The following is a 14,604-nucleotide window of genomic DNA, read 5'->3' as shown; positions in this document are numbered from 1 at the left end:
TGACTGATGGGACCAGGAAAGTGGGATGGGACCAGGAAAGTGGGATGGGACCAGGAAAGTGGGATGGGGCCAGAAATGCCATCCTGACCCAATGGGAAAGGACAGGAAAGCCAACCAGAACAAGAGCTGTCAGTGAATCTAAGAGACCCCAACCCTTTCACAATTTGCTTAAAACACTTTTATTCCCAGTTCTTCTTCTGGCTGTTTTACTTGCATTTTATTAATGGGAAAGTTCTTTGGGTTTCAGAGTTCAGCCTAGAAGTTCAATTGCAGATATGCATACACACATATTAAATTTCATAGCTGCTCTTTCCCTTCCTGCAGATTTAAAATGAATCCTAGCCCATTTGACTAAAGTCTAAATAAAATGGATAATAGCATCTCTCTTTAGATAAGAATCTAAATTGGCAAGTTTGGAGATACTCAAGATAAGGGAAAAGATAGGGGGGTAAATGGGAGTGAGCACAGATTCGCTGGCAGAACAAAGTTTAATCAACTTTTTAACGTGTGTTTTGTCATGAGGAGAATTTACATCACAACAATGTTGAGTCTTCTAACCCATGACACAGTATAGTTCTCCATTTATTTAGATCTCCTTTCTATCAGCAGTGTTGTTTTGTAGTTTTTAGTGTCTTACCCATCTTATGTCAGATTTGTCCTAAGTATTACATATTTTTGAATATTATAAATAGTAGTTTAATTTTGTTTAATTTCTTATTGTTTATTGCTAAAAAATGCATGTATTTGTTCTAGGAACTTTATGTAGATTCCATATTTTCTATATAGACAATCATGTTGTCTGAAAATACAGTTTTACTTCTCCCATTTAAATTTGAATGTATTATATTTCTTTTTCTTGCCTTATTGGCTAGAAACTCCAGTATTTTGGATAGAAATGCGGAGATCAGATATCCCTGCTTTGTTCCTGATCTTAGGATTAAGGCATTCAGTCTTTTACCATTAAGTATGATATTAGCTCTAGATTTTTCATAAATTCCTTTTATTAAGTTGAACAACATTCCTTCTATTCCTAGTTTGCTGACAATTTTCATCAGGAATGGATGTTGTCTTTTTTCAGCTGCTTTTTTCTGCATCTATTGAGATGATCTTATGTTTAATTTTTAGTTTATAAATATGGTGAATTCCACTGACTATTAAACCAATCTTGCTTTCCTGAAATAAAACCCACTTGATCATGATATATTATCCATTTTTTATGCAGTAGATTTATATTTGTTAACATTTGGTAACATTTGTGAGGGATATTAATCTGTCTTTAATTTTTATAATATTCTTGTCTGGTTTTGGTATCAGTGTAAGGATGGCCTCATAGAATGGGTTGGGGAGTATTCTGTCCTCTTTAATTTTCTGGCAAAGTTGTATATAATTGGAATTACTGCTTTCTTAAATATTTGACAGAATTCACCAGTGAAGCCATCTTTAACCTGAAGTTCTTTGTAGGAAAAATTTTAAACTAGATGTAATGTTACTAGATGTAGTGTTACTCAGGTTATGTGTTTCTTCTTGAGAGAGCTTTGGCAGTATATGTATTTCAAGCAATTTGTTCATTTTATCTAAGGTAATTCAATAGCTACAAGACAGTCTTTTCAACAAATGGTACTGGAACAATTGGATATTTACACAATATGAAAAAATAGTGATGTGGAAACTTATACAGACACTTGAGGAGAACAAGAAAAGTGATATTTTGAGTGGGGATGTCTATGTTTCAGGAACATGTTTCAGGGTGTGAGAGTCTCCTCCTCATCCAGACCCAGTACTGGAGGGTTGTTTTCCCCAACCAAGATTCTGCTGGAAGTATGGCTAAGTGTAGTGTTGACTCTTCAGACTTAGAATATTTAAGCCAACTGGAAATTTAGTTGGTAAACTGGAGTCATTGGTATCTTAGTCAATCAAAACGACAAGATTAATTTTCATCAACCTAAATTTGATGGAATGCTACTTACAACCTCTATATACTTTGTCCTGTGTAGTAAATAGACATAGGCATGTAACTTCCCAACAGCTTTACCAGTTATGCAAAATAAGGTGAGAACAAAGGAACACTGAGGGGCAACAGAGGTCTAGAGAACAAGGTAACTCAAGGGCATTTTATTCTTCTGACTGGGTACTTAGCTGGATTGTCAGTGAAATTTGTGTTTGTGTGTATGTAAATGTGTATATGTAGGCGCGTGGATATGTTTGTGACTGAATCCAGTGTAAGGACTATAGCAGGCAAGCTCGTTAACAAATTGAATAAACAAAACCATTTTTATCAGTTCATTAGCAATGATAATCACTGATTTTTTACAAGAGATAGGGAGAAAGGCTAACAGTTAATAGACTGCTTGGTTTCATGTCATCAGATACAAAACAAACTATTTTTTAATGTTCTCCTTACCCCTAAAATCCTAGCATAAAGTAATAAACTAAATTGAGATAATATATTTAGTGCTGCAATCACAGGAACTTTTTAATGTTGATTCTCTTTCATGTTTGAGAGTACTTCATTAATCTTTATGGCATTTCCTCTAACTATTATCATCACCTTGTCCTATTGTACAATGAGGATGTAGAAACTTTGAGGTAACATGGGGATTGAGGGCAGAACTAAGGAGTTAAGCCTCTTGCTCCCTATTTCAGAGTTCATTCCAAGAGCTATTTGACTAGTTCCTATCATTTTGTCTAAACAGCACATGAGGGCATTGAGAACAAAAAGGACATATTTATATCACCACCCATGTAATATTCTTCATATATGGTAGTACTCTTCAGGAATATGATTAAATGCATTGTGTACATTTTATGTATGTATTTTATGTATATACATATATGTGTGTGTATCTGTTTACATAATACATGTGTACATGTTTGTATCTATAAATACATATGTATACATACATATACATGTATGTATATGTGTGTGTATAAATATGGCACAATGCATTTAATCATATTTCTGCAGAGTATATGAATATTATGAGAATATATTATATGTGTGTGTGTACACATATATTACATAGTAAAAATGTGATCAAGATTAAAAAGGCAATGTGAAGGAAGTAGTGTAGGAAACAGAGAAATATTTCCTGGGCATCTCTAGAAAAGCTTCCCAAAGGAGGTGTCATTTGATCTGGACTATGAGTAATATGCAGGAGAAGATGGAAAAGAGTATTCTAATAAGAAGGAATGGAATCTTTGAAACCATGAATAAAACAAATTCAAGTTAAGTGATAGGAGTAAAGGGTATAAAAAGGCAAGTGATAGAAAATAAGGATGAACAGGAAGGTAGGGCCAAATTAGATAGTCTTACATTTTGTGCTAAGGAGTTTAGAATTTATGACATTGAAGAGTAGCACATTATGCCACCACAAAATATGACACTATGGCATAAGGATTATCTTGAGAAGAAGCCAATTGAGAATCAGACACAAGAAAAGCTCTCTGCCCTCCTCCTATTTGCCTAAAAGCAAGACATAAATTCACAAAGCTCTCATCCTCTCTCTACCAGGAAGAACAAATGTTAATACCTGGAGACAACTTTAGACCCTATCAGCCTGGAAAAGGCACCAGAGGAATCTACCTAACAAACTTTACTAAATAGTGTTTACCTTCACCCTTGGAAGCATAAATCTGCTTTATTTTGTCCTGTCCTTTCTCCACAAATTTATTATTCTTTGTTGAAAATGCTATATAAACTGGAATTCCACCCCACCTTGGGGAGTTACTCATTTTTCTCTGGGCATTTCCCATGTACACATGAGGTATACATGTTAATAAACTTCTGTTTTTTTCTCTTGTTAATCTGTGTTTTATTACAGGGGTCTTAGCCAGGAACTCAGAAGGATAGAAGGAAAATTAATTTTCCTCCCCTATAATGTCTACTGAAGAGAGCCAATAGAGGAAAAGGCAGATGATACGATCTGAATTTTCTGAGATATTAGGAGGTCAAAATTAACCTCAATTTATTTATTTTTTCATGCGTACATTATATCTCTACTTCTGTATACCCTACAGCATGCCCAACACCAAAAATTTCGTTTCCATGCATCACCATACAGTTGATCCCTTTTACTCATTTTGTCCTCCCCCCTCATTCCTCCCCCTCTGATAACCACTGCTCTGTTCTCTGTATCTACATGGTTGGGGGTTTTTTGTTTGGTTTGTTCATTTATTTTGCTATATTTCACATATGAGTGAAATCATATGGTATTTGCCTTTCTCTGTCTGACTTATTTCACTTAGCATAATACCTTCAAGGTCAATCTGTATTGTCACAAATGGCAAGATTTCATCTTTTTTATGGCTGAGTAGTATTACATTATATATATATATACCACACCTTCTTTATCCATCTATCCATTGATGGCCACTTAAGTTGTTTCCATATCTTGGCTATTGCAATTAATGCTGCAATGAATATAAGGGTGGATATATCTTTTCAATTAGTGCTTTTTTATAGTCTTTGGATAAATACCCAAAAGTATTGGACACTTGGATCATATGATAGTCCTGTTCTTAATATTTTGTGGAATCTACATACTGTCTTTCAGAGTGGCTGCACCAATTTCCATTCCCACCAACAGTGTATGATTGTTCCCTTTTCTCTAACGCTTGTTATTTCTTATCTTTTTGATAATAGCCATTCTAACAAGCATGAATATCTCATTGTGGTTTTGATTTGCATTTCCCTAATAATTAGTAATCTTGAACATCTTTTCACATGCCTGTTGACCATCTGTATGTCTTATTTGGAAAAATGCCTCTTCAGCTCCTCTGCCCATTTTTTATTTTTTTTAGGTCTACCAGTTAATTAATTAATTATTTATTTATTTATTTTATTTTATTTTAAACATCTTTATTGGAGTATAATTGCTTTACAATGGTGTATTAGTTTCTGCTTTATAACAAAGCGAATCAGCTATACATATACATATATTCCCATATCTCTTCCCTCTTGCATCTCCCTCCCTCCCACCCACCCTATCCCACCCCTCTAGGTGGTCACAAAGCACCAAGCTAATCTCCCTGTGTAATGCGGCTGCTTCCCACTAGCTATCGGTTTTACATTTGGTAGTGTATATATGTCCATGCCACTCTCTCACTTTGTCCCAGCTTATCCTTCCCCCTCCCCATGTCCTCAAGTCCATTCTCTAGTAGGTCTGCGTCTTTATTCCCGTCCTGCCCCTAGGTTCTTCATGACTCTTTCTTTTTTTTTTTTAGATTCCATATATATGTGTTAGCATATGGTATTTATTTTTCTCTTTCTGACTTAATTCACTCTGTATGACAGACTCTGAAACTTAAAAGCTTTTGCACAGCAAATGAAACCATAAACAAGATGAAAAGACAACCCTCAGAATGGGAGAAAATATTTGCAAATGAAGCAACTGACAAAGGATTAACCTCCAAAATTTACAAGCAGCTCATGCAGCTCAATATCAAAAATAACAAAAAACCCAATCCAAAAATGGGCAGAAGACCTAAACAGACATTTCTCCAAAGAAGATATACAGATTGCCAACAAACACATGAAAGGATGCTCAACATTGCCAATCATTAGAGAAATGCAAATCAAAACTACAATGAGGTATCACCTCACACCAGTCACAATGGCCATCATCAAAAAATCTACAAACAGTAAATGCTGGAGAGGGTGTGGAGAAAAGGGAACCCTCTTGCACTGTTGGTGGGTATGTAAATTGATACAGCCACTATGGAGAACAATATGGAGGTTCCTTAAAAAACTAAAAATAGAACTACCATACGACCCAGCAATTCCACTACTGGGCATATACCCTGAGAAAACCATAATTCAAAAACAGTCATGTACCACAATGTTCATTGCAGCTCTATTTACAATAGCCAGGACACTGAAGAAACCTAAGTGTCCATCAACAGATGAATGGATAAAGAAGATGTGGCACATATAAACAATGGAATATTACTCTGCCCATTTTTTAATTGCGTTCTTTGTTTTTTGTTGTTGAATTGTATGAGTTCTTTATATATTATATATATGATAAGGATATAACTCCTTATCAGATATGTTATTTACAAATATCTCTCCCATTCAGTAGGTTGTCTTTTCACTTTATTAATGGTTTCCTTTGTTGTGCGGAAGCTTTTTAGCTTGATATAATCCCATTTGTTTGTTTTTGCTTCTGTTTCCCTTGCCTGAAGAGACATATCTAGAAAGATATTGCTAAGACCAACGTCAAAGAGTGTACTGCCTATGTTTTCTTCTAAGAGTTTTATGGTTTCGATGACCTGAATTTTTTAGGAAAAGAACATTGGCAGTAGTATGGAGGATGTCCTCACCAAAGAAAATATTGGTAGGAAGGCTCATAGTTAAGAGAAGCCATTCCTCGTTCTCTTCAGTTGTCCAAACCAAAAATGGTAATCCCCTGACCTAAACTGATGCAGTGGTGGTGATATTGGAGATGAGAGGCTAAACTCAAAGTGGAACTGTTGGAATTAGTGTCTACCTACATGTGTTGAGTAAATGGAAAGGTAGAGTCAGAGATGACATTACAATTTCCATTGGTAACCTAAGAGATATTAACTCTTCCACTTGAACTAAATAATCTCAAAGGACCAGATCTGGATTAGAAAACAGTGATGATAAGCTAGGGTGAGCTAAATTTGAAATGCTTGTGAAAATGTCCCAAAGGCAATTGGAAGTATGGATCTACAAAGCAAAAGTAAGAGGTTTAAGATTAGCATGGATATGTATACATACAGCTGATTCACTTTGTTGTACAGTAGAAACTAATGCAACATTGTAAAGCAACTATACTCTAATTAAAAAAAAAAAAAAAAGATTAGCATGGGTAAAAATACTTGTTGAAGCCAAAGACATGAGTAAAATCAGCCAGGGAAAAGATGTAGAATCAAAAGAAAATAAGAAGACAGCCCTAGTTGGCAAAGTAAAAGAAGGAAACTAAAAAGAAGTAATTAGAAAGACAGGAGTGGAAACCAGGAACGAGTAACATGCTGAAATACAAAGAAAGGAGTTTTGAGGAGTTTGTAAACCCAACAAATTGCTCAGTAACGTGACAATTCCGGGGGCTTCCCTGGTGGCACAGTGGTTAGGAATCCGCCTGCCAATGCAGGGGACATGGGTTCGAGCCCTGGTTCAGGAAGATCCCACATGCTGCAGAGCAGCTGGGCCTGTGCACCACAACTACTGAGCCTGTGCTCTAGAGCCCGTGCACCTGGAGCCGGTGCTCCAAGACAAGAGAGGCCACCGCAATGAGAGGCCCACGCACAGCAATGAAGAGTAGCCCCCGCTCACCACAACTAAAAAAAGAAAGCCCATGCACAGCAACAAAGACCCAATGCAGACAAAAATAAATTAATTAAAAAAAAAAAAAGAGTGATGGTAGGGGTGGGGTGACATTTAAAAAAAAAAATAAAGTGACAATTCCAAAATCAATCTGAAATAATTCATAAAAAAGAGCAGTCTAGAAAATTTTGATGAAGACAAATCTGGGGGGCAAATTGCTCTGTCAGGTGTTTAAATATAGTGTAAAGATACAATATTATAAGTATATTATTATTTCAAATGAATACACAGATTAATGGATCAGGAAAACATGAATTCTCATGAGAAAATTTTTGTTGGCTACAACAAGTCTACCTCAAAGTGCCAAGCCCAGACTGGTTTTCAGGCTTATTTTCCTCAGGGAATAAGATTTATTTTCCAAGGTTTATTAAAGCTCAGGTTGTCACCTCTCCTCCCATGTCTAATTGGCTCTGTAGCTACAAAATGGTAGACCAAGGGACTGAGATCTTAATCACAAGACTCGGATCCAAGACATGGAATTCATGAATATTTCCAACTCCTTGGTGTCCATTCCACAAATTGAGGCAGAACTGTGTCCTGTTTCAGCAGGATGTAGCCAGAACAGTCAGCACCCCATTCCCTCAAAGACTGAGTGAAGGTTGAAACAGGAGTGGGGATTGAAACCAACTCCCCCTAAAACCTATCTCCTCTGCTGAGTTTATGATTAACCTCCCTATTCAAAACTTTATCCCCTTTCTTGTCCAGTTCCCCAAAAACTGGATTTGCCTCTGGGTGGTGTCAAGCCAAAAGACACAACCATGCCAAAGGTCAGGAGAAGGAAGGACTTATTATTACTTACAGCAAGTAAGGAAAACACCAGGGATCTTTCCCAAAGCAGTGTCTCCTCAAACAGCAAAATTGGGGAAGTTTTAAGCTAAGGGTACATGCATATTCATGAAGGGGCTTGAGTAGGGGAGAATTCAGCATAGAATTGGGGAAAAGGCAGACAGAGTCCAAGCTTTAGTTGATTGAAGTCAGGAGGGTCAACATCATCATTCCATCCTCCACCTGAGTGGGAGCCTTAGTTCCTACAGTACTCAAAGACTGATCAGATTGTCATGAATATCCTTTGAGGAGGAACTAGGACTCTGTTTTATTGCTGAACTATTGTTTCTTGCCTGCTTTTCCTTTATTCTGCATTCCCTTACTTCCCTTAAGATCATTAAATACTGAGATCTGTTCAAGGGTAAGCACTGTAGCCAGGCTTAGATCACAAAATGTCTTAGGCCAAAATGCCTTCTCTCATGTCAAGAAAGCCATTCCTGGTTCTCTTTCTCTGGGAACCCCCTAACCTATCTGCTTACAGTCCCACACCTGTTAACCCTCAAGATTGAGGAGTATCAAAGAAAAGGGGGGATTGAAAGAGCAGGACCCTGTGGGGCCCTCCTGGTTACAAAATCCTTTGTTTCCCCCATTTCCTGTTTATAGGAAAAAAGGTTTCAGCCTCCTAAACCATCCCTGAGTTCCAAAGGGCAGATTCAAACTGTTACCAATTAGGGAGGTGAGGTGGAGGATGGTAACTTCAGGCTAAACACAAGATTCCTGGAACACCACCCTGTTACCTCACCACCAATCAATCAGAAGAAAGTCATACATCATGCAGCCATCACCCCAAATATTGCCTTTAAAAACTCTTCCCCAAAAACCATCTGGAAATACAAGTCTTTTGAGCATGAACCACCTGTTCTCCTTGCTTGACCCTTGCAATAAAACTTCCTCTGCTTCAAACCCCACTTCTGTTTGTTTGGCCCCACTCTGCATTGGGCACATAAACTTGGGTTTGACAACAAGTCCAACAAGAAGATATAATAATTGTAAATATATATGCACCCAAGATAGGAGCACCTAAACACATAAAGCATATATTAACAAACATAAAGGGAAAAATTGACAGCAACACAATAACAGTTGTGGACTTTAACACCTCACTTACATCAATGGGCAGATCAGCCAGACAGAAAATCAGTAAGGAATCACTGGCCTGAAATGATTCATTAAACCATACAGAGTTAATACATATATGTAGAACATTGATCCAAAAGCAGTAGAATACACATTCTTTTGAAGCACACATAGAACATTCTCTGGGATAGATCCCTTGCTAAGCCACAAAACAAGTCTCAATAAATTGAAGAAGACTGAAACGATATCAAGCATGTTTTCCAACTACACCAGTATGAAATTAGGAATCAACTACAAGAAAAAAACCACAAACACACAGAGGTTAAACAATATGCTACTACACAATCAATGAGTCACTGAAGAAATCAAAGAGGAGATAAAAAAATACCTGAAGACAAATGAAAAAGAAAATACAACAATCCAAAATCTATGTGATGCAGCAAAACAGTTCTAAGAGGAAAGTTTATAGTGATGCAAGTCTGCCTCAGGAAACAAGAAACATCTCAAATAAACACTCTAACCCTAAACCTAAAGGAAATAGAAAAAGAAGAACAAACAAAACCCAAAGTTAGTATAATAGAAGGAAAGAAATGATAAAGAGCAGATCAGAAATAAGTGAAATAGAGACTAAAAAAACAATTTATCAGTGAAACTAAGAGTTGGTTCTTTGAAAAGATAAACAGAATTGATAAAACTTTAGCCAGATTCATCAAGAAAAAAAGAGAGAGGGCCCAAATTAAAAAAATGAAAGAGGAGGAGTTACAACTGACACCACAGAAATACAAAAGATACTTAAGAGAGTACTACAAACAATTTACGCCAATAAAATGGACAACTTAGAAGAAATGAATAAATTCCTCGAAATGTTCAATCTCCCAAGACTAAATCAGGAAGAAATAGAAGATATAAACAGACCAGTTGCCAGTCATGAAATTGAATCAGTAATTTAAAAATTCCCAACAAACAACAGTCCAGAACCAGACGGCTTCAGCTGAATTCTACCAAACTTTTCAATAAGAGTTAACATCTGAATTCCCTGGTGGTCCAGTGGTTAGGATGGTTAGGACTCGGTACTTTCACTGCCACGGCCTGGGTTCAATCCCTGGTTGGGGAATTGAGATTTCACAAGCTGTGTGGCATGGCAAATAAATAAATGAGTAAATAAATAAATAATGAGTTAACACTGATCCTTCTCAATAATTCCAAATTCCTATAAACTGAAGAGGAAAAAATGCAGGCCCAGCACAACCAGATTTTCTAAAATTTTTAGTAAGCTTAGTATTGATATCTGTATCTGTTATTTTCTGGATTTTTAATGTTTAGCAACATTTTTTAAGCCTTGGACAGGCCAGATAAAACTTGAGTCAGCACAGCTTTCAGGGGCTTCCAGTTTAAGATCTCTTTCTTGCCTTCCTTGAAACAATAGATATTGTCTTCATATAATCACCATTTTAAAGTTCAAAGGGATTTTATAGATCTCCTAATTCAACCCTTGATAGATGTTTGTGTTTTCTCCACAATACCCAGTCTCCTCTTTAATACCTATTTAGACATATAATTCATTTGTTACCCTCTGGAGCAGACTTCAGATCACTGACTACCTCTGGCATATATCCAGTGTGACCACTATTCACTCACAGTGGTGGATACTAGCCCTGTCAGAAGTCTGTAAGTGCCAGATTCAAATGCAGGAGTCATGTTCTACTTGCTCAACAAGCAAAAGTGAAGCACTGAATTCATTCCAAACTATGGTTTTAATAACAATTGAATATTGAAAAAGGCAGGACTACTTCCCATAATCCGTCCTATACAAATGTGTTTTTTTGTTTTTTTTTTTTGATTAAAATGTATATTTTTTTAATCAGTCATCAATTTTATACACATCACTGTATACATATCAATCCCAAGCGCCCAATTCAACACACCACCATCCCCACCCCACCGCAGTATTCCCCCCTTGGTGTCCATACGTTTGTTCTCTACATCTGTGTCTCAACTTCTGCCCTGCAAACTGGCTCATCTGTACCATTTTTCTAGGTTCCACATACATGCGTTAATATACGATATTTGTTCTTCTCTTTCTGACTTACTTCACTCTGTATGACAAGTCTCTAGATCCATCCACGTCTCAACAAATGACTCAATTTCGTTCCTTTTTATGGCTGAGTAATATTCCATTGTATATATGTATCACAACTTCTTTATCCATTTGTCTGTCGATGGGCATTTAGGTTGCTTCCATGACCTGGCTATTGTAAATAGTGCTGCAATGAACATTGGGGTGCATGTGTCTTCTTGAATTACGGTTTTCTCTGGGTATATGCCCAGTAGTGGGATAGCTGGGTCATATGGTAATTCTATTTTTAGTTTTTTAAGGAACCTCCATACTGTTCTCCATAGTGGCTGTATCAATTTACATTCCCACCAAGAGTGCAAGAGGGTTCCCTTTTCTCCACACCCTCTCCAGCATTTGTTGTTTGTAGATTTTCTGATGATGCCCATTCTAACTGGTGTGAGGTGATACCTCATTGTAGTTTTGATTTGCATTTCTCTAATAATTAGTGATGTTGAGCATCTTTTCATGTACTTCGTGGCCATCTGTATTTCTTCTTTGGAGAAATATCTATTTAGGTCTTCTGCCCATTTTTGGATTGGGTTGTTTGTTTCTTTAATATTGAGCTGAATGAGCTGTTTATATATTTTGGAGGTTAATCCTTTGTCCATTGATTCGTTTGCAAATATTTTCTCCCATTCTGAGGGTTGTCTTTTCGTCTTGTTTATGGTTTCCTTTGCTGTGCAAAAGCTTTGAAGTTTCATTAGGTCCTATTTGTTTATTTTTGTTTTTATTTCCATTACTCTAGGAGGTGGATCAAAAAAGATCTTGCTGTGATTTATGTCAAAGAGTGTTCTTCCTATGTTTTCCTCTAAGAGTTTTATAGTGTCCAGTCTTACATTTAGGTCTCTAATCCATTTTGAGTTTATTTTTGTGTATGGTGTTAGGGAGTATTCTAATTTCATTCTTTGACATGTAGCTGTCCAGTTTTCCCAGCACCACTTACTGAAGAGACTGTCTTTTCTCCATTGTATATCTTTGCCTCCTTTGTCATAGATTAGTTGACCATAGGTGCGTGGGTTTATCGCTGGGCTTTCTATCTTGTTCCATTGATCTATGTTTCTGTTTTTGTGCCAGTACCATATTGTCTTCATTACTGAAGCTTTTAGTATAGTCTGAAGTCAGGGAGTCTGATTCCTCCTGCTCTGTTTTTTTCCCTCAAGACTGCTTTGGCTATTCAGGGTCTTTTGTGTCTCCATACAAATTTTAAGATTTTTTGTTCTAGTTCTGCAAAAAATGCCATTGGTAATTTGATAGGGATTGCATTTTATCTGTAGATTGTTTTGAGGAGTATAGTCATTTTCACAATATTGATTCTTCCAATCCAAGAACATGGTATATCTCTCCATCTGTTTGGATCATCTTTAATTTCTTTCATCGGAGTCTTATAGTTTTCTGCATATAGGCCCCTTTTGTCTCCCTAGGTAGGTTTATTCCTAGGTATTTTATTCTTTTTGTTGCAATGGTAAATGGGAGTGTTTCCTTAATTTCTCTTTCAGAGTTTTCATCATTAGTGTATAGGAATGCAAGAGATTTCTGTGCATTAATTTTGTATCCTGCAACTTTACCAAATTCATTGATTAGCTCTAGTAGTTTTCTGGTGGCAGTTTTAGGATTCTCTATGTATAGTATCATGTCATCTGCAAACAGTGACAGTTTTACTTCTTTTTTTCTGATTTGTATTCCTTCTATTTCTTTTTCTTCTCTGATTGCCGTGGCTAGGACTTCCAAAACTATGTTGAATAATAGTGGTGACAGTGGACATCCTTGTCTTGTTCCTCATCTTAAAGGAAATGCTTTCAGTTTTTCACCATTGAGAATGATGTTTGCTGTGGGTTTGTCATATATGGCCTTTATTATGTTGAGGTAGGTTCCCTCTATGCCCACTTTCTGGAGAGTTTTATCATAAATGAGTGTTGAATTCTGTCAAAAGCTTTTTCTGCATCTATTGAGATGATCATATGGTTTTTATTCTTCAATTTGTTAATATGGTGTATCACATTGATTGATTTGCGTATATTGAAGAATTCTTGCATCCCTGGGATAAATCCCACTTGATCATGGTGTATGATCCTTTTAATATGCTGTTGGATTCTGTTTACTAGTATTTTGTGGAGGATTTTTTCATCTATATTCATCAGTGATATTGGTCTGTAATTTTCTTTTTTTGTAGTATCTTTGTCTGGTTTCGGGGTCAGGGTGGTGGTGGCCTCGTAGAATGTGTTTGCGAGTGTTCCTTCCTCTGAAGTTTTTTGTAAGAGTTTGAGAAGGATGGGTGTCAGCTCTTCTCTAAATGTTTGATAGAATTCACCTGTGAAGCCATCTGGGCCTGGACTTTTGTTTGTTGGAAGATTTTTAATCACAGTTTCAATTTCATTACTTGTGATTGGTCTGTTCATATTTTCTATTTCTTCCTGGTTCAGTCTTGGAAAGTTATACCTTTCTAAGAATTTGTCCATTTCTCCCAGGTTGTCCATTTTGTTGGCATAGAGTTGCTTGTAGTAGTTTCTTAGGATGCTTTGTATTTCTAAGGTGTCTATTGTAACTTCTCCTTTTTCATTTCTAATTTTATTGATTTGAGTCCTCTCCCTCTTTTTCTTGATGAGCTTGGCTAATGGTTTATCAACTTTGTTTATCTTCTCAAAGAACCAGCTTTTAGCTTTATTGATCTTTGTTATTGTTTTCTTTGTTTCTATTTCACTTATTTCTGCTCTGATCTTTGTGATTTCTTTCCTTCTGCTAACTTTGGGTTTTGTTTGTTCTTCTTTCTCTAGTTTCTTCAGGTGTAAGGTTAGATTGTTTATTTGAGATTTTTCTTTTTTCTTGAGGTAGGCTTGTATAGCTATAAACTTCCCTCTTAGAACTGCTTTTGCTGCATCCCATAGGTTTTGGATCATTGTGTTTTCATTGTCATTTGTCCCTAGGTATTTTTTGATTTCCTCTTTGATTTCTTCAGTGATCTCTTGGTTATTCAGTAACGTATTGTTTAGCCTCCATGTGTTTGTGCTTTTTACATTTTTTCCCCTGTAATTCATTTCTAATCTCATAGCGTTGTAGTCAGAAAAGGTGCTTTGATATGATTTCAATTTTTATAAATTTACTGAGGCTTGATTTGTGACCCATGATGTGATCTATCCTGGAGAATGTTCCATGTGCACTTGAGAAGAAAGTGTAATCTGCTGTTTTTGGATGGAATGTCCTATAAATCTCAATTAAATCTATCTGGCCTATTGTGTCATTT

General features: G+C 36.4%; 1 protein-coding gene across 1 annotated transcript in view; it reads left to right on the top strand.

Moving 5' to 3' along the window:
• Positions 1-5,498, top strand: part of LOC309652925 (putative dimethylaniline monooxygenase [N-oxide-forming] 6) — a 40,634-nt gene extending 35,136 nt beyond the window's left edge. The window contains 1 exon segment of the mRNA XM_082447254.1: positions 1-5,498. Coding sequence (XP_082303380.1) covers positions 1-224 — 224 coding nt within the window. The 3' untranslated portion in view covers positions 225-5,498.
• The last annotated feature ends 9,106 nt before the right edge of the window (positions 5,499-14,604 follow it).

The sequence above is a fragment of the Balaenoptera physalus genome, assembly GCF_965194825.1.
Source record: "Balaenoptera physalus genome assembly, chromosome: 1".
Classification (NCBI taxonomy): domain Eukaryota; kingdom Metazoa; phylum Chordata; class Mammalia; order Artiodactyla; family Balaenopteridae; genus Balaenoptera; species Balaenoptera physalus.
The sequence above is the reverse complement of the archived record's forward strand: the minus strand, read 5'-3'. Positions and strand labels throughout refer to the sequence as shown.